The sequence below is a fragment of the Anomaloglossus baeobatrachus genome, chromosome 4 (assembly GCF_048569485.1).
Source record: "Anomaloglossus baeobatrachus isolate aAnoBae1 chromosome 4, aAnoBae1.hap1, whole genome shotgun sequence".
NCBI classification, from domain to species: domain Eukaryota; kingdom Metazoa; phylum Chordata; class Amphibia; order Anura; family Aromobatidae; genus Anomaloglossus; species Anomaloglossus baeobatrachus.
Window position 1 is genome coordinate 686,775,574 of NC_134356.1, and position 23,995 is coordinate 686,799,568.

The 23,995-nt window shown below is 47.8% G+C and overlaps 1 protein-coding gene across 1 annotated transcript; it reads right to left on the bottom strand.

Moving 5' to 3' along the window:
• Positions 1–22,272: 22,272 nt before the first annotated feature.
• Positions 22,273–23,217, bottom strand: LOC142302872 (olfactory receptor 11L1-like). Its single transcript, XM_075343978.1, has one exon. The coding sequence runs from the start codon at positions 23,215–23,217 to the stop codon at positions 22,273–22,275; it is 945 nt and encodes a 314-aa protein (XP_075200093.1).
• Positions 23,218–23,995: the final 778 nt, after the last annotated feature.

Here is a 23,995-nt window from a genome sequence, read left to right on the forward strand (position 1 = left end):
AAGAAAGAAAGGTAGGCAATGCAAATGGCCAGGGAGACACTCCCTGAGCAGAGCACCAGGATAAAAATATCCTCCACGTTCTGTGGTAGATCTTAGCAGACGTGGGCTTCCTAGCCTGTCTCATGGTGGCAACGACCCCTTGGGACAATCCTGAAGACGTTAGGATCCAGGACTCAATGGCCACACAGTCAGGTTCAGGGCCGCAGAATTCCGATGGAAAAACGGCCCTTGGGACAGTAAGTCTGGTCGGTCTGGGAGTGCCCACGGTTGGCCGACCGTGAGCTGCCACAGATCCGGATACCACGCCCTCCTCGGCCAGTCTGGGGCGACAAGTATGACGCGGCTGCAATCGGATCTGATTTTGCGTAGCACTCTGGGCAGGAGTGCCAGAGGTGGAAACACATAAGGGAGCCGGAACTGCGACCAATCTTGCACTAGGGCGTCTGCCGCCAGCGCTCTTTGATCGCGAGACCGTGCCATGAAGGTTGGGACCTTGTTGTTGTGCCGTGACGCCATTAGGTCGACGTCCGGCACCCCCCAGCGGCGACAGATTTCCTGAAACACGTCTGGGTGAAGGGACCATTCCCCTGCGTCCATGCCCTGGCGACTGAGGAAGTCTGCTTCCCAGTTTTCTACGCCGGGGATGTGAACCGCGGATATGGTGGAGGCTGTGGCTTCCACCCACATCAGAATCCTCCGGACTTCCTGGAAGGCTTGCCGACTGCGTGTCCCCCCTTGGTGGTTGATGTATGCCACCGCTGTGGAGTTGTCCGACTGAATTCGGATCTGCCTTCCTTCCAGCCACTGCTGGAAGGCTAGTAGGGCAAGATACACTGCTCTGATTTCCAGAACATTGATCTGAAGGGTGGACTCCTGCTGAGACCACGTACCCTGAGCCCTGTGGTGGAGAAAGACTGCTCCCCACCCTGACAGACTCGCATCTGTCGTGACCACCGCCCAAGACGGTGGTAGGAAGGATCTTCCCTGTGATAATGAGGTGGGAAGAAGCCACCACTGCAGAGAGTCTTTGGCTGTCTGGGAAAGGGAGACCTTCCTGTCCAGGGATGTTGACTTCCCGTCCCATTGGCGGAGAATGTCCCATTGAAGTGGACGCAGATGAAACTGTGCAAACGGAACCGCCTCTATTGCCGCCACCATCTTCCCGAGGAAGTGCATGAGGCGTCTTAAGGAGTGCGGCTGACTTTGAAGGAGAGCCTGCACCCCAGTCTGTAGAGACCGCTGCTTGTCCAGCGGAAGTTTCACTATCGCTGAGAGAGTATGAAACTCCATGCCAAGATACGTTAGTGATTGGGCCGGTGACAGATTTGACTTTGGGAAGTTGATGATCCACCCGAACGCCTGGAGAGTCTCCAGTGCAACATTCAGGCTGAGTCGGCATGCCTCTTGAGAGGGTGCCTTGACCAGTAGATCGTCCAAGTAAGGGATCACAGAGTGTCCCTGAGAGTGCAAGACTGCTACCACTGCCGCCATGACCTTGGTGAACACCCGAGGGGCTGTCGCCAGACCAAATGGCAGAGCTACGAACTGAAGATGGTCGTCTCCTATCACGAAGCGTAGGAAGCATTGGTGCTCTGTAGCAATCGGCACGTGGAGATAAGCATCTTTGATGTCTATTGATGCAAGGAAATCTCCTTGAGACATAGAGGCAATGACTGAGCGGAGGGATTCCATCCGGAACCGCCTGGCGTTCACATGCTTGTTGAGTAGTTTTAGGTCCAGAACAGGACGGAAGGAGCCGTCCTTTTTTGGAACCACAAAGAGATTGGAGTAAAATCCTCGCCCCCGTTCGAGAGGGGGGACAGGGATCACGACTCCTTCTGCTCTTAGAGAGTCCACCGCCTGCAGCAGGGCATCTGCTCGGTTGGGGTGTGGGGAGGTTCTGAAGAACCGAAGTGGAGGCCGAGAACTGAACTCGATTCTGTACCCGCGAGACAGAATGTCTGTTACCCACCGGTCTTTGACCTGAGACAGCCAAATGTCGCAAAAGCGGGAGAGCCTGCCACCGACCGAGGATGCGGAGGGAGGAGGCCGAAAGTCATGAGGTAGCCGCTTTGGAAGCGGTTCCTCCATTTGCTTTCCTGGGGCGTGAGTGAGCCCGCCAGGAATCTGAGTTCCCTTGTTCTTTCTGAGTCCTTTTGGACGAGGAGAATTGGGCCTTGCCCGAGCCACGAAAGGACCGAAACCTCGACTGCCACTTTTTCTGTTGAGGTTTACTTGCTCTGGGCTGTGGTAAGGACGAGTCCTTACCCTTAGACTGTTTTATGATTTCAGCCAATGGCTCACCAAACAGTCTGTCTCTAGATAATGGCAAGCTGGTTAAGCATTTTTTGGAACCAGCATCTGCTTTCCAGTCCTTTAACCACAAGGCTCTGCGCAAAACCACAGAATTGGCGGACGCCATAGCGGTACGGCTCGTAGATTCTAGGACAGCATTGATAGCATAGGTCGCAAACGCAGACATTTGCGAAGTTAGGGACGCCACTTGCGGCACTGCTGGATGTATGAAAGCATCCACCTGTGCTAAACCAGCTGAAATAGCTTGGAGTGCCCACACGGCCGCGAATGCTGGTGCAAACGACGCGCCGATAGATTCATAGACAGATTTCAACCAAAGGTCCATCTGTCTGTCGTTGGCATCTTTAAGTGAAGCGCCATCCTCTACTGCGACTATGGATCTAGCCGCAAGCTTGGAAATTGGGGGATCCACCTTTGGACACTGGGTCCAGCGTTTGGCTACCTCAGAGGGAAAAGGATAACGGGTATCCTTAGAACGTTTAGAGAAACGCTTGTCTGGATGAGCGTCGTGTTTCTGGATCGATTCTCTGAAATCAGAGTGGTCCAAAAAAGCACTTAATTTACGCTTGGGATATAGGAAATGGAACTTCTCCTGTTGTGCAGCTGCCTCCTCTGCAGAAGGGGCTGGGGGAGAAATATCCAACAGCCTATTAATTGCCGATATAAGGTCATTAACCATGGCGTCACCATCAGGGGCATCCAGATTGAGAGGGGCCTCAGGATTAGAATCCTGGTCACCTTCCTCAGTCTCATCACAGAGAGACTCTTGTCGCTGAGACCCTGAACAGTGTGAGGACGTGGAGGGTCTTTCCCAGCGAGCTCGCTTAGGCTGCCTGGGACTGTCATCTGAGTCAGAGACTTCAGCCTGTGATGCTTGAGACCCCCTTGAAGTACGGATTAGTTCCAACTGAGGGGGACCGGGGAGCATAGACACAGCAGTGTCCATGGCCTGAGCAACTGGCCTGGACTGCAAGGTCTCCAGGATTTTTGCCATAGTCACAGACATTTTATCAGCAAAAACTGCAAAGTCTGTCCCCGTCACCGGGGCAGGGTTCACAGGCGCCTCAGCCTGGGCTACCACCACATTAGGCTCTGGCTGACGAAGTGCCACTGGGATTGAACATTGAACACAATGTGAGTCTTTGGAGCCTGCTGGTAGATCAGCCCCACATGCAGTACAAACAGTGTACACAGCCTGTGCCTTGGCACCCTTGCGTTTTGCGGATGACATGTTGCTGCCTCCTCAGAGCAGTACAGGGTGTCCAGCCAAGAAGCGACCTTACAGTGCACTATATAAATATATATATATATATATATGGTACCAAGAAAAAAGTACACTAATATAACACTGAGGCACTAGAGGGGCCAGCACTACTGTGCTGCTTACCACCCGCTTAGGAGCGGTGTGTGGACGCCAGAAATCCCTCTAGTCTGGGTCTCCCAGAGCCTGCTGCCTTTCCCCAGCCAGCCGCATGTGTAATGGCTGCCGGCGTCCTTGTGGAGAGGGGGGGCGGGCCCTGGGCGTACACCGACGAAGAGCGGGAAGTCTGCTTCCCCCTGTGCCTAGTGAGAGGGCTGGAGCATGTAAATAAAGCTCCAGCCCTCGGCGCTGTTAATTGAGCAGCGTCTCTCCCCTACCCTGATTGACAGGGTGGGGGCGGGAACGAAGCGGCACTAGGCCGCAGAAGCCGGGGGCTAAAGTTAGAAGCGCCGCCGCCGTAAAAGCGCGGTCGGCGCAAAGTCCCCGGCGCACTACAAGTCGCAGCTGCGCCGCCGCTCCAGGAGCGGTCGGCGCAGTAGTTCCCAACATGAAACGTCACTCAGCAAAGCTGCAGTGACCTAACCCCGGCGCACAGCGCTACTGTCCCCGGCGCACTATAATGCTCAGCAAGCCTGAGAGTGTCCGTGCCTGCCGGGGACACAGAGTACCTGAAAGTTGCAGGGCCTTGTCCCTGAACGGCACTCCCGCTCCAAATCCAGCAGGTTCTATGGGTCTGTGGATGGATCCCGGCCCCAGGGCTTGGGGGCCGGCAAGATCCCACTTCCACAGAGCCCCAGGGGATGTGGAAGGAAAACAGCATGTGGGCTCCAGCCTCTGTACCAGCAATAGGTACCTCAACCTTACAAGCACCACCGCGGGTGAGAAGGGAGCATGCTGGGGGCCCCATATGGGCCCTCTTTTCTTCCATCCGATATAGCCAGCAGCTACTGCTGACTACAAACAGTGGAGCTATGCGTGGATGTCTGACCTCCTTCGCACAAAGCAGAAAACTGGTGAGCCAGTGATCCCACTGGGGGTGTATAGCCAGAAGGGTAGGGGCCTTACACTTTTTAGTGTAATTGCTTTGTGTGGCCTCCGGAGGCAGTGCTATACACCAATCGTCTGGGTCTCCAATCGTCTGGGTCTCCCAATAGAGCGACGAAGAAAATAATTTTATCATTCCTCTGCTCTCAGTTACTGTGAATATCGCATTAGACGCTGCCATGTTGTTTTCCCGCGTGCGTAAAACACTGTTGCTGTAAGCAACAAACAAAAAATTTTGAAAACATATATTGGACACAAGGCTTGCATGTGATGTAGCATTCATTACCATAGAAACAAAAAAAATCACAAAGCCAAGGACTTATCAGCAGCCCCTCGTATAACCAGCTGCTGGAAGCCTGTTGGTACCAAATTCGATCTCTGTGGTGCACAAAACCTGAATAATTTAAGAGAAATGAATGGCGGAGATAATTTAACATATCTGAGGGCCCCTATGAGAATCTTGTAATCCATTTTGGGCTAACTAACACACCAGCTGTTTTTTCAATTTTTTTAATGTTGTATTCAGACTTATTAGTGGTCAATATGGGGGTTGTTTATCTGGATAACATATATTGATATATTCACCTCATTACGAGGCTGAAATCTGATTTTTATTGCAAATACTCAATTATTTCCTAAATTTGAAAGATTTGTTTTTTTTTGGTCTAAGAAGTTAACTGCCTAGGAATTATCTTGTCCACTAAATCTTTCCAAAAGGACAACCATAGACATTTTAAATTATAAATAAAGAAAAAATAGAGGCCTAAACCAAAAATAATAAAAATATCCTTTTTATTAAAGATCCAGTAAAATAAAAAAATATTGGACCAAATCCATCACAATATTATAGTATACATTGTTAACAAAAGAGATTGGAGTATTAGTATAAGTAATTAGACAAAAATATTCAAATATTCAACAAGTCCAAAAATCTAAAATCACACTGAGCTCTGATGGTAGGGTAGCATGGTCGACCGGTAATGAGAATACAGACTGTATTACATATTGTATCCCTGATAAACAGGCTATTGGAAAATAACAATAAAGATGCCCTCTCTCACTGACAACAGACACCTAAGATACAGTATCTGTTCCCTACCCTAGACATATTTATAAGCATGCCCTTCAGACACTAATCTATAATTACTAGTGATGAGCGAGTACTAAAAAGCTCGGGTGCTCGAAGCTCGGGCCGAGCCTCCCAAGATACTCGTGTACTCGGGCCGAGCAACGAGCCCAATGTTATCCTATGGGAGACCCGAGTATTTTTGTGAAATGACCACCGGCAGCATGTAGAAACCCTAAAAATGGCACAAAAGTCTCCGAAGAGTGCTCAAATGACATGGCAACAGCATGGGGAAGACCCCTTGAAGCATTTAGCACTCAAAAGTCACAGCTGTGAACAATTTTGTCCGCGTTTTACGCCATTTTTACGGACTCACCAGAAAACCTTCCAAAATGACACCAAAATGATTTTTCATGGCGGAAATGTTAAGGGCACATACCCAATAGTGAGATAGAGCTAATGTATGTTACTTTTTGAGATCAATACATGAAAGATTTTACGTAAAACATTGTGTGGCACTCCGATGTCCCTGAGAAGAGACGTACATAAAGGCCTCTGAGTCTAATGTGCCCATTTTGAGGAACTGAGTCTTTGTAGTATTTTCCTTTGCCAGGGCAGTCCAAAATTGTGAGGTTCACCAATGCCCCTGCATACAGACGTGCATGATGGCCTGTAAACCTGAAGTGCCCATTGTAAGGAAGTGGGTCTATTGTAGTATAGCCCTTAGGCAGGGCAGCCAAAAATTGGGAGGCTCCACGTTGTCCCTGGATAGAGACGTGCATGAGGGCCTCAAAACATTAAGTGTCCATTGTCAGGAAGTGGGTGTATTATAGTATAGCCCTTTGGCAGGGCAGCCAAAAATTGGGAGGCTCCACGTTGTCCCTGCATAGAGACGTGCATGAGGGCCTCAAAACATTAAGTGTCCATTGTCAGGAAGTGGGTCTTTTGTAGTATAGCCCTTTGGCAGGGCAGCCAAAAATTGGGAGGCTCCACGTTGTCCCTGGATAGAGACGTGCATGAGGGCCTCAAAACATTAAGTGTCCATTGTCAGGAAGTGGGTGTATTATAGTATAGCCCTTTGGCAGGGCAGCCAAAAATTGGGAGGCTCCACGTTGTCCCTGCATAGAGACGTGCATGAGGGCCTCAAAACATTGTTCCCATTGCAAAGGAGCGGGTCTCCTGTCGTTGTAATGTCCATTCTGCAAAGAATGGGCGAAAAAATTTACCACTGGGGGTATACCTGAAACAAAGGCCTAACTCTTGTAACGGTCATCATGGTGGCGCATGAGGAGAAGGAGGAGCAGTCCAGCGATTATCCAAAGTCCAGTAGTGTGTACCCATGGGTGACTGGAGGTACATGGCAAATTCCCGTTTCAAACTTTAAATTCCGCTCTCATTTGCTGGTGGTGTGGTGAAGTCTGGCCCAATCCAACCCTTGTTCATCTTGATCAGAGTCAGCCTGTCAGCATTTTCAGTTGACAGGCGGGTGCGTTTATCTGTAATGATTCCACCTGCGGCACTAAAAACACGCTCTGACAAAACGCTAGCGGCAGGGCAGGCCAGGACTTCCAAGGCGTAGAGAGCCAATTCATGCCACGTGTCCACCTTGGATACCCAATAATTGTAAGGCACAGAGGAATGTCGGAGTACAGTTGTTCGATCTGCAAGGTACTCCTTGAGCATCTGGGCAAACTTAGGATTTCTTGTGGCACTACCCCGCACCTCAGGGGCTGTGGTACGTGAGGGGCTGAGAAAACTGTCCCACATCTTAAAGACTGTTCCCCTACCTCTGGCGGATTGGACTTGTGCCTCTCTCGGCTGTACGCCTTGGTTGTCCACTGATTCCTGACCTATGCCGCTAGCGTTTTGTGAGGGGAATGCTTTGCCTACTTCCGTGACTATGGCCTTCCGGAACTGCTGCATTTTGGTTGACCTCTCCGCCTCGGGAATAAGAGACATAAAGTTCTCCTTGTAGCGTGGGTCTAACAGTGTTACCAACCAGTAATGATTGTCGGCCAAGATGTTCTTAACGCGAGGGTCACGAAACAGGCAGCTTACCATAAAGTCAGCCATGTGCGCCAGACTCTTAACAGCCAGGACTTCAGTAGCCTGACCAACACGTTGACTGAACATGCTGTCCTCCTCCTCCTCCTCCTCATCTACCCTGTCCTCTGGCCAGCCACGCTGAACCGAGGATATGACTGGTGTGCATGTCATATCCTCAATTTGGCCGGAGATTTGCTCCATGTCTTCATCCTCCTCCTCGTCATAGTCCTCCACTGCACATTGTGATGAGACGAGGCTGGGCTGTGTGTTATCACCCACACCCACTACTGTTTCTTGCTGCAACTCATCGCGCTCCGCCTGCAATGCATCATGTTTGGTTTTGAGCAGAGACCGTTTTAGAAGGCAGAGTAGCGGTATGGTGACGCTAATAATGGCATCATCACCACTCACCATCTTGGTGGAGTCCTCAAAGTTTTGGAGGATGGTACATAGGTCGGACATCCATCTCCACTCCTCAGGTGTTATGTGTGGAGTTTGACCCATTTCCCGACGGCTTAGGTGATGCAGGTACTCAACAACTGCCCTCTTCTGCTCACATATCCTGACCAACATGTGCAGAGTTGAATTCCAACGCGTGGGGACATCACACACCAGTCTGTGAGCCGGAAGATGCAAACTGCGCTGAAAGCCGGCAAGGCCGGCTGAAGCAGTAGGTGACTTTCGAAAATGTACAGACAGGCGGCGAACTTTTACCAGCAGATCAGACAGCTCTGGGTATGACTTTAGAAACCGCTGAACCACGAGGTTGAGCACATGGGCCACGCATGGAACATGTGTCAGCTGGCCTCACCTCAAAGCCGCCACCAGGTTCCGGCCATTGTCACACACGACCTTTCCTGGCTTTAGGTTCAGAGGTGTGAGCCAGTGATCTGCCTGCTGTTTCAGAGCTGTCCACAGCTCTTCTGCATTGTGGGGTTTGTCACCTATGCAGATTAGCTTCAGCACAGCCTGTTGCCGCTTCGCCGAGGCAGTGCTGCAGTGCTTCCAGCTTGGGACTGGTGTGGAGGGTACAGTGGATGAGGATGCGCAGGAGGAGGAGGAGGCTGAAGAGCATGACATTCCGGAGCTGTAGAGTGTGGGTGAAACACTGACTGAGGTAGGGCCTGCAAACCTTGGTGTGGGAAGGACGTGTTCCGTCCCTCGCTCAGACTGGGTCCCAGCTTCCACAATATTAACCCAGTGTGCCGTCAACGAGATGTAGCGGCCTTGCCCACAAGCACTTGTCCACGTGTCTGTAGTTAGGTGGACTTTGGGTGAAACAGCGTTGTTCAGGGCACGTGTGATGTTTTGTGACACGTGGTTATGCAACGCGGGGACGGCACACCGGGAGAAATAGTGGCGGCTGGGGACCGAGTAACGTGGGACAGCTGCCGCCATCAGGTCGCGGAATGCTTCTGTCTCCACCAGCCTAAAAGGCAACATTTCCAGCGCAAGCAGTCGCGAAATGTTAGCATTTAGAACTGTGGCATGTGGGGAGTTGGCAGTGTATTTGCGCCTGCGTTCAAAGGTTTGCTGAATGGATAACTGAACGCTGCGCTGGGACAAGGACGTGCTTGATGATGGTGTTATTTCTGCGTAGGCAACTGCAGGTGCAGGACCGGAGGAGGCTTGTTCGCAGGCAGCATGGACAGGGGATTGGCTCGCATGCACAACCAGCGAAGACATAGCAGTGACATTAGCAAGCACTGCTCCTCGACTCTGTTGTACTTCCCACAAAGTCGGGTGCTTGGCTGACATGTGCCTGATCATGCTGGTGGTGGTCAGGCTGCTAGTTTTGGTACCCCTGCTGATGCTGGCACGGCAGGTGTTGCAAATGGCCTTTTTAGAATCATCTGGATCCAACTTAAAAAACTGCCAGACTCGGGAAGACCTAACATTTGTACAGGCACCTTGTGTCGTGTTGTTGTTCCGGGGAACGGTTGCCTGACTTCTGCCTGGAGCCACCACCCTGCTTCTTACTGCCTGTTGGGATGCTACGCCTCCCTTCCCCTGTGCACTGCTGTCCTCGCTCTGCATATCCTCCTGCCAGGTTGGGTCAGTTACTGGATCATCCACCACGTCGTCTTCCTCTTCCGCACCCTGCTCCTCCTCCTGACTTCCTGACAATTGTGTCTCATCATCGTCCACCCCTTGTTGAGACACGTTGCCAACTTCGTGAGAACGTGGCTGCTCAAATATTTGGCCATCTGTACATACGATCTCCTCATGACCCACTTCAACATGAGCAGGCAAGAGGCCAGAATGTGCGAATGGAAACGTGAACAGCTCTTCCGAGTGTCCAAGTGTGGGATCATTAATGTCCGAGGACGTGTACTCAGCCTTGTGGTAGGAAGGAGGATCAGGTTCTGAAATGTGCGGTGCAGTATCACGGCTACTGACACTTGACCGTGTGGAAGACAGAGTGTTTGTGGTGGTGCCAATCTGACTGGAAGCATTATCCGCTATCCAACTAACAACCTGTTGACACTGGTCTTGGTTCAAGAGCGGTGTACTGCTGCGGTCCCCAAGAATTTGGGACAGGACGTGCGAGCGACTAGATGTGGCCCTTTGTTGTGGCAAAATTAGAGCTTGCCCACGACCTCGGTCTCTGCCTGCACCACCATCACGTCCACTTCCTTGTTCCTTGCCAACGCCCTTGCGCATTTTGCAATGCTGTGCTGACGTGTATTAACTAGACTTGGGCGTTATATCAAAGTTTGTGCAAATCGTGCACCTGTACGCTGCCACCGACAGGCACACACGTGCGGTTTTTAAATGCAAGCACGGACGCACTAAGAACCTAACACAGGTTTTAGGAGCAAAAATTAATCACGAGAACTCTGACACTATCAGCCACTGCTGACTGACGTGTATTATACACTACACTTGTGCGTTATATAATAGTTTGGTAAAAACGCACACAAGTGCACCTGTACGCTGCCACCGACAGGCACACACGTGCGGTTTTTAAATGCAAGCACGGACGCACTAAGAACCTAACAGGTTTTAGGAGCAAAAATTAATGACGAGAACTCTGACACTATCAGCCACTGCTGACTGACGTGTATTATACACTACACTTGTGCGTTATATAATAGTTTGGTAAAAACGCACACAAGTGCACCTGTACGCTGCCACCGACAGGCACACACGTGCGGTTTTTAAATGCAAGCACAGACGCACTAAGAACCTAACAGGTTTTTAGGAGCAACAATTGCTGAGAAGTCTGACACTATCAGGACTGTTTTAGACTGTGTACACCAGCCCCAGATATGATGAAGGCTGGTATACGGTCACCACTAGGAATGGCTATATACCCTGCCTGCCTGCCTGCCTGCCTGTATACTGCTACAATAGTCCTGACAAGGACTCTTTTGGTCACTAGCCTGTATTCCAACCTGGCTATACCCTGCCTGTATACAGCAACAATAGTCCTGAGAAGGACTCTGCTACTGTACTCCGACCTGGCTATACCCTGCCTGCCTGTATACAACTAGAATAGTCCTGAGAAGGACTTTTGGTCACACTGTTTGCAGCCCTGCTACAGAAATAGCTATAAAGGGCCGCAAACCTTTCCCTGAAGCAGCGACCCTCTCCCTGCACTGACTGTCTGGATAGCTGTGAGCAGAGCACAGCGCGCCCGCCGGTATAAAGGCTCAGTCACGCTGTGCAGGCCGGCCAATCACTGCAATTCCACAACTAACAGGGCTGTGGCATTGCAGTGGTCTGCCAGCCAATCCCTGCATGAGGGCTGGCTCTCAAAAGAGCGCCAACATGCAGAAATGAAGACCACGAGTACAGCACGAGTATCGCGAGATTACTCGGTCCCCGCCGAGTAGACCGAGTACAGTGATACTCGTGCGAGTACCGAGTAGTAACAAGCATGCTCGCTCATCAGTAATAATTACATTAGTTTAGTGCCAGCAAAAAATGTGCAGATATGGAAGATAATGTATTCCAAGCACACAAAGCAGATAAAGTCAAAAACAGTAGGTCCATTGAATTTATGTAAGCTCTACCTCTACTGTTCAATAAGGGGCACTTTGCACACTACGACATCGCAGGTGCAATGTCGGTGGGGTCATGTTGAAAGTGACGCACTTCCGGCATAGTAGGCGACATCGTAGTGTGTAAATCCTAGATGATACGATTAACGAGCGCAAAATTGTTGTAATCGTATCATCGGTGCAGTGTCTGGGAATTCCATAATTATGCTGCTACGATGTTGTTCCTCATTCCTGTGGCAGCACACATTGCTGTGTGTGAAGCCGCAGTAACGAGGAACATCTCTTACCTGCATCCTGCGGCTCCCGTAGGATATGCAGAAGGACAGAGGTGGACGGGATGTTTACGTCCCACTCATCTCCGCCCCTCCGCTTCTATTGGCTGGCTGCCGTGTGACGTCGCTAGGACGCCGCACAACCCGCCCCCTTAATAAGGAAGCAGGTCACCCGCCAGAGCGACGTCACATGGCAGGTGAGTGCATGTGAAGCTGCCGTAGCGATAATGTTCGCTACGGCAGCTATCACAAGAAATCGCAGCTGCGACGGGGGCGGGGACTGTAGTGCTCAACATCGCAAGCATCGGCTAGCGATGTCGTAGTGTGCAAAGTGCCCCTAAGTCTATTCTTGCTACATGTTTCTCTTATGCATCAGTGGAACATCAAGTCCATGTTGAAGTTTCCTTCAACCTCTCAACTGATCAACCTTCAATGGAATCCATGCCTACAACTACACTGAAATTGTCCAAACCAGAATTACTAATGACTTACCCCAAAAGCTTACAGACAAGTCTCAATACTCCTAGTTCTAAGCCTGTCCTCTGATTTTGACACAGTTGATCACTCCCTCTTTCTACAGATTCTCTGCTCCCTTGGCATAAAAGATCATAACCTCTCCTCGATCGTCATACATTACTGGCTGGTTATTTATTGTCTCCCCTTGCCGTACTGCTTCCTCATCTTGCCCTATCTCTGATGGTGCACATCAATACTCTATGTTGGGACCGCTACTCTTCTTTATTTATACCTTTAGCCTCAGACAGCTTGCGGCTCACGCAGGTCACGTGTGTCTAGTGTGAAAGACGAAGAGAGCTCATTTCTATAGAATGCAAACGGTAATCCTAAAAACTGCATCCCCGATTATAACAAAGGAGGAGGCAGAAGGACTGCTAAATTCCTCCAGAATAGAGTAGAGCGAACACCAACTTAAAAAACACAGGACTCGTGTTCGGCGTTCAAATGCTTTACATGCAAACTTAACTCGCACGAGCAACACTGTGCTCAGGTACGCTTGGTGCTGAACAATTTTTTGCCAAAAATCTCAAATTTTAATAATAAGTACCATTTGGAATTTTAAGTGCAGTAGTGCACATTTAGTGCTGGCTATCTTGTTTTTTCTTCGTTGAATTGGTTGGTGGCTGAACCCACCTTGCCGTGCACCCCAATTTGGGTTGTATTCCACCTGTCTTGATTTTGGCAATTGGTGGCTGTTCACATTCAGTCATCAGGCCCTGTCCACAGGCTATTTACTTCAAGCAGCATTTGCTTGGGCCTGTCCCGGCCACAGCCATGATTCAGTTATGGGTATGGGATTGAAAAACACCAAATAAGTAGAAAAGTCCTACTTTTCACATGTGAGGCCGTATGGCACATTTTATATAAAAATATTTTAAAGTAGGACTGCCCAAAAGAGATTTGCCGTGACATGGCAGGGTAGCTCAAGAATTTGCATTTTTTTGCCAAAAATCTCAAATTTTAATAATAGGTGCAGTTTGGAGCTTTTAGTGCTGTAGTGCACATTTCGTGCTGGCTTTCTTGTTTTTTCTACGCTTGGTGCTCATCCCAGTGCGAGCCTTTTGCAGTGTTTGAACGGCTCGCACTGGGGGTAACAACAGCATGATCACATGTAGTGTGCACCCCCCATACAAAAATTTTAAAATGCTCACCCTCCCTGGAAGTGAGCTACTTATGGCTGGCTCCTTGTGGGAGGAGACTCAAACTGCCAATTAGTGTTTCCGAACCTCCTCGGGCAAAGTTTGGACACTTGGAGATTTGGTTCATTTGCTGCCAGCGAACCAAACCTACAAAGGTTCGCTCATCTTTACTGCAGATGCAGACACAAGTTATGCATATGCTCCAGCCCAGGTGTCTCCTATGTATTGTATATGCTCCAGCCCAGGCTCCTTTGTGATGAATATGCTCCACTCCAAGTCTCTCCTGTGTAATGTATATGCTCCAGCCACAGTGCCTTGTATGTGATGTATATAGTCCAGCCTCCGTGTCTCCTATTTGACGTAGATGCTTCAGCCGCGGTCACTACTATGCGATGTATATACAGCAGCTGTAGGTTCTCCTATGTGATGTATATGCTTCAGCCCCAGTGTCTCCTATGTGATGTACATACTCTAGCCCCAGTCTCTCTTATGTGCTCTATATGCTCCAGCCCCAGTGTCTCCTATTTGATGCATATGCTACAGCCTCAATGTCTCCTATTGTCACGTCCCCACCGGAGTCCGCTCCTGCGACTTCTGCTCCCATCGCCAGACAACGCCATGTTCCCACCATGGATAGTGCTGGTGATGGGAGAGGAGTTGTTGCCTGTGGCTCTGCGGAGCACAGGCTCCGCTCATCCACTAGGCTGGGTTTCCCTGGAACCTGCAGTACCACTGGCTGACTGTAGGTGGCATGTGTCTTTCAGCTGAAGTTGCCAACATTCACCTGCAGCCAATGGGAAGACACCACACCCTTCTTATTCCCCCTCCTGTCACATGACCACTGCCAGAGATAGTTCTGTACTCCTGGATCATGTGCTGTTTGAATTTTGATTCCTGTGCGCTGACCTTTGCTTGTTTTTTGACTACCCTCCTGCCTGTTGTTTTTGTACCTTGCTGCCAGTTCCAGATTTGACCTCTGCTTTGTCTCCTCACTACGCCCTTGCCTGCCGATTCTGTTCCTGTTTAGTATCTCCTGTTTTTTTTGCCCCTGCCTGATGACCACGGACTACAGCCTACCACATGTAATGATCTCTGGGGCTCTGTGTAATTTCAAATCCCTGTATAGTAGTTAAGGGTTGCAGAGTTCTTGGGGTCCTGCTTTGTGAGCGGCTTTTGTCTAGACTCCCCTTACAGCCAGTCTGAGTCTGTGGCTCCAATCAGGCATTACATTATCTCTGGCCCAGTAACAAAAAAAAAAAAAATGGATCCTCTCAAAACTGTGATGGACCAGGTGCTGACCCTGTCTGGCTTGATTCAAGGACTTGCACAGCAAGTGCAAGAGCTCCAGTCTGCCCAGGTTCAAGCTCCTGCAGCACCTCCCTCATCATGTCCAGAGTCCCGTCGACGTCAAGGGAGCAGATCACGGTGGGGAGACCATCATGGAGAGCCTGGATCTCAGAGGCAATTGCTTCCAGAGCAGGAACCGCACCTGAGTGAGCCCCAGGATACTCAGGTGCCCAGGTACTTCCTGCAGACCCTAGAAAGTTAATGTTACCTGTCTCATTGTCTCACCAGGGAAAAGCTGTGTGGCTACAGGCTTTTATTGATTGTGGGTCTACGGCTAATTTCATAAACTCTGATGTAGCAAAAGAGCTGGGTTTGCCTTTGCTGAGACTGAATTCTCCCATTAAACTCTCTGCAATTGATAATACCCCTCTCACTCAGGGTGTGGTTAACCTTGTAACCCCAGAGATCTCCATGCTTGGTGGGGGCTCTGCATGTAAAATCAGTCTCATTTCTTGTTCTTGAGAACCAGACAGCAGCAGTAGTATTGCATATGCCATGGCTGCGCAAACATAACCCGGTCATAGACTGGCACCAGGGTGAGATTGTGCGCTGGAGCCCTGAGTGTCAGGAGACATGCATGTCTTTATCTGTGAACCTGACTAGAGCTGAACCTGTCTTCATACTTTATGCATTCAAGGATTTTGCTGACGTGTTTTCTGTTTCTGACTCTGAAAAATTACCTCCGCACAGAGATTATGACTGCCCCAATGATTTGGTCCCCAATTCCCGACTTCCCAAGGGTAGGATTTATAATCTTTCTGGTCCAGAACGTCAAGCCATATTATATAGCAGACAGTCTGCAGAGAGGGTTTATCAGACCATCCCGGTCACCAGTCGGCGCTGGATTCTTTTTTGTGGAGAAAAAAAGATGGTGGCCTCAGACCTTGTATTGACTACTATGAACTTAATGCCATTACCGTAAAGAATCAGTACCCTCTGCCACTCATCCCCGATCTGTTTACCCAGCTCATAGGAGCCCGGTGGTTCACCAAGCTGGATCTCAGAGGAGCATATAACCTAATCCGCATCAGAGAAGGAGATGAGTGGAAAACAGCATTTAACACTCCAGAGGGACACTATGAATACCTGGTAATGCCTTTTGGGTTAAGTAATGCGCCGGCGGTCTTTCAGAACTTTGTTAATGACACTTTCAGAGATATACGTGGTCAATATGTGGTGGTCTATATGGATGACATCCTGATTTATTCTCCTGATGCTAAGTCACATGTTAAACATGTCCGCACTGTACTGCAGAGACTCAGGGAGAATTCCCTATTTGCGAAGTATGAAAAATGTGTTTTTTTTTTTGTTGATGAGGTTAATTTCCTGTGTTATATATTGTCTGCAGAAGGCTTCCGCATGGATCCCTCTAAGCTACAGCCGATTAAGGAGTGGGTGCAACCCAGGTCTCTGAAAGCCTTGCAGCGTTTCCTTGGGTTTGCAAATTATTATCGCAAATTTATTAGGGATTTTTCCAAGATTGCCAAACCCCTCACTGATTTGACTAAAAAGGGGACCCCTGTGTGCTTAATTGGAAGCCAGAGGCGATCCATGCCTTCTCTACATTAAAAGAATGTTTTTCCTCAGACCCCATTCTGGTTCAGCCTGACCTTATGCATCCGTTTACTGTAGAAGTTGATGCATCTGAGGTTGGAGTGGGAGCGGTGCTATCACAAGGTACTCCGTCTCTCACTCAACTTCATCCTTGTGCCTTCTTTTCCCGTAAATTTTCTCCCACAGAGACAAACTATGATATTGGTAATTGTGAGCTGTTGGCCATTAAATGGGCCTTCGAGGAATGGTGCCACTTCCTCAAGGGTGCCAAACATAAGGTCACAGTCATCACAGACCATAAGAACCTCACTTATCTGGAATCTGCTAAGAGACTCAATCCTAGGCAAGCTAGGTGGGCATTGTTCTTCTCCAGATTTGATTTCGTGCTGCGTTTCGGCCCAGTACCAAGAACACAAGAGCTGATGCACTTTCCCGTAGTTTCTGTCATTCTCAGTCAGAAAACATCGAACCAGTCCCTATTTTAGGTAAGGGCATTGTTGTATCATCGGTATCCATAGATTTGATAGAACTCACCCGACCACCGTGTGGAGCTGCCGCTCGACCACCGTGTGGAGCTGCCGCTCGACCACCGTGCGGAGCTGCCGCCCGACCACCATGCGGAGCTGCCGCCCAACCGCCGTGCGGAGCTGCCGCCCGACCACCGTGCGGAGCTGCCGCTCAATCTACACCCCACCTACTGTCTCCTCACCATAATCCTATAGAATGTAAGCCTGCAAGGGTAGGGCCCTCTTCCCGCTGTACTAGTCTGTCTACCATAACTTGTATATGTATTCTGTATGTAACCCCCTTCTCATGTACAGCACCATGGAATCAATGGTGCTCTGTAAATAAATAATAATAATAATAAAACAAATCCATGATGCCCAAGACCAGGCCCCTGAAACCACTCCTGACCGTAAACTGTTTGTTGCTCCCCCACTTCGTCTACACATACTTCAGGAGTCCCATAATTCTGTCCTTGCAGGTCACCCTGGTATAGGCAATACCCTCCGACTTGTAACTAGGAGTTTTTGGTGGCCAAACATAGCAAAGGACTGTAAGGAATACGTAGTGGCCTGTGAAACTTGTGCTCGAGCCAAGACACCCCGTACCCGTACCGCTGGATTTCTCCAGTCCCTACCTATTCCAGAAAGTCCTTGGACCCACCTCTCCATGGACTTCATCACTGACCTTCCACCCTGAGAAGGGAAGACTTGTATCTGGGTAGTAGTGGATAGATTCAGTAAACAGTGTCATTTTGTTCCATTGTCCGATTTACCCAATTCTGAAACGCTTAGCAGGTTGTTCATTAGGCATATTTTGCGGTTACACGGGGTTCCTGTAAATAATGTTTCTGACAGAGGAATGCAGTTCATCTCAAAATTCTGGAGGGCTTTTTGTAAAAAGATTAATATAGAGTTATCTTTTTCTTCCGCCTACCACTCAGAGACCAATGGCCAGACTGAATGTTCTAGTCAAATCTTAGAACAATATCTCTTGTGTTACAGTTAGGTCCAGAAATATTTGGACAGTGACACAATTTTCGCGAGTTGGGCTCTGCATGCCACCACTTTGGATTTGAAATGAAATCTCTACAACAGAATTCAAGTGCAGATTGTAACGTTTAATTTGAAGGTTTGAACAAAAATATCTGATACAAATTGTAGGAATTGTACACATTTCTTTACAAACACTCCACATTTTAGGAGGTCAAAAGTAATTGGACAAATAAACCAAACCCAAACAAAATATTTTTATTTTCAATATTTTGTTGCGAATCCTTTGGAGGCAATCACTGCCTTAAGTCTGGAACCCATGGACATCACCAAACGCTGGGTTTCCTCCTTCTTAATGCTTTGCCAGGCCTTTACAGCCGCAGCCTTCAGGTCTTGCTTGTTTGTGGGTCTTTCCGTCTTAAGTCTGGATTTGAGCAAGTGAAATGCATGCTCAATTGGGTTAAGATCTGGTGATTGACTTGGCCATTGCAGAATGTTCCACTCTTTTGCGCTCATGAACTCCTGGGTAGCTTTGGCTGTATGCTTGGGGTCATTGTCCATCTGTACTATGAAACGCCGTCCGATCAACTTTGCGGCATTTGGCTGAATCTGGGCTGAAAGTATATCCCGGTACACTTCAGAATTCATTCGGCTACTCTTGTCTGCTGTTATGTCATCAATAAACACAAGTGACCCAGTGCCATTGAAAGCCATGCATGCCCATGCCATCACGTTGCCTCCACCATGTTTTACAGAGGATGTGATGTGCATTGGATCATGTGCCGTTCCCTTTCTTCTCCAAACTTTTTTCTTCCCATCATTCTGGTACAGGTTGATCTTTGTCTCATCTGTCTATAGAATACTTTTCCAGAACTGAGCTGGCTTCATGAGGTGTTTTTCAGCAAATTTAACTCTGGCCTGTCTATTTTTGGAATTGATGAATGGTTTGCATCTAGATGTGAACCCTTTGTATTTACTTTCATGGAGTCTTCTCTTTACTGTTGACTTAGAGACAGATACACCTACTTCACTGAGAGTGTTCTGGACTTCAGTTGATGTTGTGAACGGGTTCTTCTTCACCAAAGAAAGTATGCGGCGATCATCCACCACTGTTGTCATCCGTGGACGCCCAGGCCGTTTTGAGTTCCCAAGCTTACCAGTCAATTCCTTTTTTCTCAGAATGTACCTGACTGTTGATTTTGCTACTCCAAGCATGTCTGCTATCTCTCTGATGGATTTTTTCTTTTTTTTCAGCCTCAGGATGTTCTGCTTCACCTCAATTGAGAGTTCCTTAGACCGCAAGTTGTCTGGTCACAGCAAAAGCTTCCAAATGCAAAACCACACACCTGTAATCAACCCCAGACCTATTAACTACTTCATTGATTACAGGTTAACGAGGGAGACGCCTTCAGAGTTAATTGCAGCCTTTAGAGTCCCTTGTCCAATTACTTTTGGTCCCTTGAAAAAGAGGAGGCTATGCATTACAGAGCTATGATTCCTAAACCCTTTCTCCGATTTGGATGTGAAAACTCTCATATTGCAGCTGGGAGTGTGCACTTTCATCCCATATTATATATATATATAATTGTATTTCTGAACATGCTTTTGTAAACAGCTAAAATAACAAAACTTGTGTCACTGTCCAAATATTTCTGGCCCTGACTGTATGTGTCTGATCATCAGTCTGACTGGGTGGAATATCTACCACTAGCTGAGTTTGCCATTAATAACCAGTATCAGGAGTCTATCCAGACTACCCCTTTTTTCTGCAATTTCGGGTTGCATCCACGTTTTGGGTCCTTTTCTTCCGCTATGGTGGATACTCCTGAGGCTGAAAGCACTGTGAACAAACTGAAGGCTATTTGGTCTGAGGTGAAAGAGAACTTGAAGAGGGCACAGGGTGGTCAAGCCTACTCTGCTAATAAGAGGCATTCCAAGGACCCAAGCCTTGGAGTTGGGGATAAGGTATGGTTGTCCACCCGTCATATTAAACTCAAGGTCCCTTCTGCTAAGCTGGGTCCCAGATTTATTGGACCTTACGAGATAGTCGAGATCATCAATCCCACAGCTTTCCGCCTGAACCTCCCTCAGTCCTTCAAAATATTGAACGTGTTCCACAAATCCCTCCTCAAGTTGTATCGTGTTCCCATTCACTCATTCAGGCCCCCCCCTCCTCCTGTTTTGGTCAAGGGTAACCTGGAGTATGAAGTACAGAGAATCCTTAACTCCCGTATTGTTAGAGGGGCGGTGCAGTATCTTGTACATTGGAAGGGTTATGGCCGTGAGGAGCCGGGTTTTGAGGGTCCGGTGGCCCCTCGTGGAGGGGGGGTACTGTCACGTCCCCACCGGAGTCCGCTCCTGCGACTTCTGCTCTGATCGCCAGACGACACCATGTTCCCACCATGGATAGTGCTGGGGATGGGAGAGGAGTCGGTGCACGTGGCTCTGCGAAGCACAGGCTCCGCTCATCCACTAGGCTGGGTTTCCCTGGAACCTGAAGTACCACTGGCTGACTGTAGGTGGCGTGTGTCTTCCAGCTGAATTTGCCAACATTCACCTGCAGCCAATGGGAAGACACCACACCCTTCTTATTCCCCCTCCTGTCACTTGACCACTGCCAGAGATAGTTCTGTACTCCTGCCTCATGTGCTGTTTGTATTTTGATTCCTGTGCACTGACCTTTGCTTTTTGTTTCACTACCTTCCTGCCTGTCGTTTTTGTATCTTTCTACAAGTTCCGGATTTGACCTTTGCTTTGTCTCCTCACTATGCCCTTGCCTGCTGATTCTGTTCCTGTTTAGTATCTCCTGGTTTTGACCCTGCCTGACGACCACGGACTACAGCCTACCACAGGTAATGATCTCTGGGGCTCTGTGTAATTCCAAATCCCTGTATAGGGGATAAAGGGTTGCAGAGTTCTTGGGGTCCTGCTTTGTGAGTGGCTTTTCTCTAGACTCCCCTTACAGCCAGTCTGAGTCTGTGGCTCCAATCAGTCATTACACCTATTTGATGTATATGCTCCAGCCTAAGTGTCTCCTATATGATGTATATGCTCCAGCCCTAGTGTCTCTTTTGTGATTTAGATGCTTCAACTCCAGCATATCCTATGTGTTGCATATATTCCAGCCTCAATAGAATTTGTAAGTACTTAATTAAACCTTACTAGGGTCGCTGGAGTGCACTTTTAGCCACTAATGAATATGAATGATACCCTCATTGCTGCTTTATGATCCTGTAAAGACACATCTACTTTGTTGAGTAGCATCAGAAGTGCATAGTTTGGGTCAGCAGACTGACAATCTATCATGGGCTGGAGGGTAACACACAGGAATGCCTTCTATGTGCTGGAGTTGTACGGCATGAGGCATGAAATCCTTGACTGTAAGGCCAGCTGAAGAGTTTTGAATGTAGGAAAAACAAAGTCCCATAACATTATTATTCACTTGCATTAGTCTATTGAGACAGTTACTCCCAGTGATCATTTCAGGACATTCACGGAGTTGCCGATATTCCATGACACTGTTCAAGCTACCTACAAACATTAGTATTTTTCAAAATGAGCGAACCAAGGCTTATAGTAGTCAGAGCCATAGACATGACTCATAAATGATTGAATCACACCAAACCTTCTTGCAAAAAATAGAAAAAGTTTTATTAGAGAATTTTTTTTTTAATTACAGCAAGAGGTAAAATACAATAAATAAAATCCACTCAATAACACTAGATGTAAAACATGACAAATATGAGTGATATTTCGTTAGTTGACAAAGTGGGTACATCATATGCTGGATCATAGAGAATCATATATGTTCCAATACAACAGGATGAATCCTATGTATGGTCCAAAATCCCAATCATATAATGATTAAATGACCACACATAGTGTGTAAAAGTCATCCCACAAGAATATGATTAAAAATATCTCTCAGTATATTGTAACAATAAGCCCATTAATAAAGCACAATCAGGAGGTGAAACCTCTAAACAACTGAGTATACATCTAAAATAACTCACGAATGTCAGATTAGACACCCTGTGTAACGTGCCCCGACGTGCACGTTTCGTGTTTCTTCCTCAGGGGGCCATGGTCAAGCTACCTACAAACATTAGTATAGCATTTATAGTCAGAGATCTAAAGACTGTTCAGTTACATGTCCATCCCATTGAGAAAATGTATTTGTCACAATTCAGGTTTAAAAGTGTATGATTTTATAGATTGTGGCAAAGTGTATGCAAAAACAATGTTTTCTGTGCAGCTTTAGAAATATCTTTATTTCTCAGACTGTATATAATAGGATTGACCAAAGGAGTAAACACAGTATATAGCAGAGATAGGATCTTACTCATGGCCAGATTTTCCCCTTTCGATGGGAAAACATAAACACTGAACAGAGTCCAGTAGAATATGGAGACCACAATGAGGTGGGAGCTGCAGGTGGAGAAGGCTTTCTTTCTACTGATATTAGATGGCATCCTTAATATAGTGAAGATAATTTTAACATAAGATGGAATTATTATCATCATTGGTATGATAACTGATGGGATGCTAAGTAACATAACTTCTAATTCAACAACAAAGGTTTTGGAACAGGAAAGTTCAAGTAAGGGAAGAAGATCACAAAACAAATGGTCTATAACATTCGGTCCACAAAAATGTAGCCTTGATACAGTTGAAACATTAATTATTATTAAGGAAAAGCCAACCAACCAGCAGAAAATGGCCAATTTTACACATGTTGCTCTTGTCATTATAGAAGCATAACGTAGAGGATTACAAATGGCCACATATCTGTCATAGGACATAACTGTGAGGAGGAAACATTCTGATGCTACGGAGGTGCTGAAGAAATAAAACTGAGTCATACAACCAAAAAAAGTAATGGATCCTCCATTGCTTAGAAGAACATAAAGCATGTTGGGAACAATATTTGTGGTCAACAAGATGTCACTGATGGACAGTTGTGAGATGAAGAAGTACATCGGAGTGTGGAGGATTTTACTGGTGGACACCAGGATGATGATTAGGAAATTCCCACATATTGTCCCACAGTATACAACCAGGAGAACACAGAACAAGAAAGGTCTTATATTTTGGCTGCATTGAAATCCTAAGAGGAAAAATTCTGTAACCACGGTTAGATTGTTCTCCTGCATAAATGGTAAAAGAGTATTTCAAATTTAATTTGAATGTACTTTATTTAAATTACATGAACGCAATATTAAACATAGGATTCTTTCTAAAAATGTTACTCACCTTCATAGAATCATAGAATGGTGGAGTTGGAAGGGACCTCATGGGCCATCGGGTCCAACCCCCTGCGAGTGCAGACTTTCCTAAATCATAACAGATCTATATGTTTATCCATTTTTTGCTTGAAGATTTCCATTGATGGAGAGCTTACCACCTCCTGTGATAGCCTCTTCCACTCCTTGACTGCCCTCACTACCTCCCGTGGTAGCCTGCTCCACTCTCTGTCTGCCCTCACCATCAGAAAGTTTTTCCTAATGTCTAATCTGAATCTCCTTCCTTTTAGGGATACTTTGCACACTACGACATCACAGCTACGATGTCGGTGGGGTCAAATCGAAAGTGACGCCATCCGGCGTCGCTGTCGACATCGGAGTACGTGAATCCTTTTTGATACGATTAACGAGTGCAAAAGCGTCGTAATCGTATCATCGGTGTAGTGTCCGACATTTTCATAATTTCACTGCAGCGACGGTATGATGTTGTTCCTCGTTCCCCTATGACAGCACACATTGCTGTGTGAGAAGCCGCAGGAGCAAGGAACATCCGCGTACCTGCATCACCGCGGATCACGCCGGCTATGCAGATGGACGGAGGTGAGCGGGATTTTTATGTCCCGCTCATCTCCGCCCCTCCGCTTCTATTGGCCACCTGCCGTGTGACGTTGCTGTGATGTTGAGTGAC

Coding starts and splice junctions, on each gene's coding strand:
- LOC142302872 (XM_075343978.1), bottom strand. CDS start 23,217: ATGCAGGAGAACAATCTAACCGTGGTTACAGAATTTTTCCTCTTAGGA.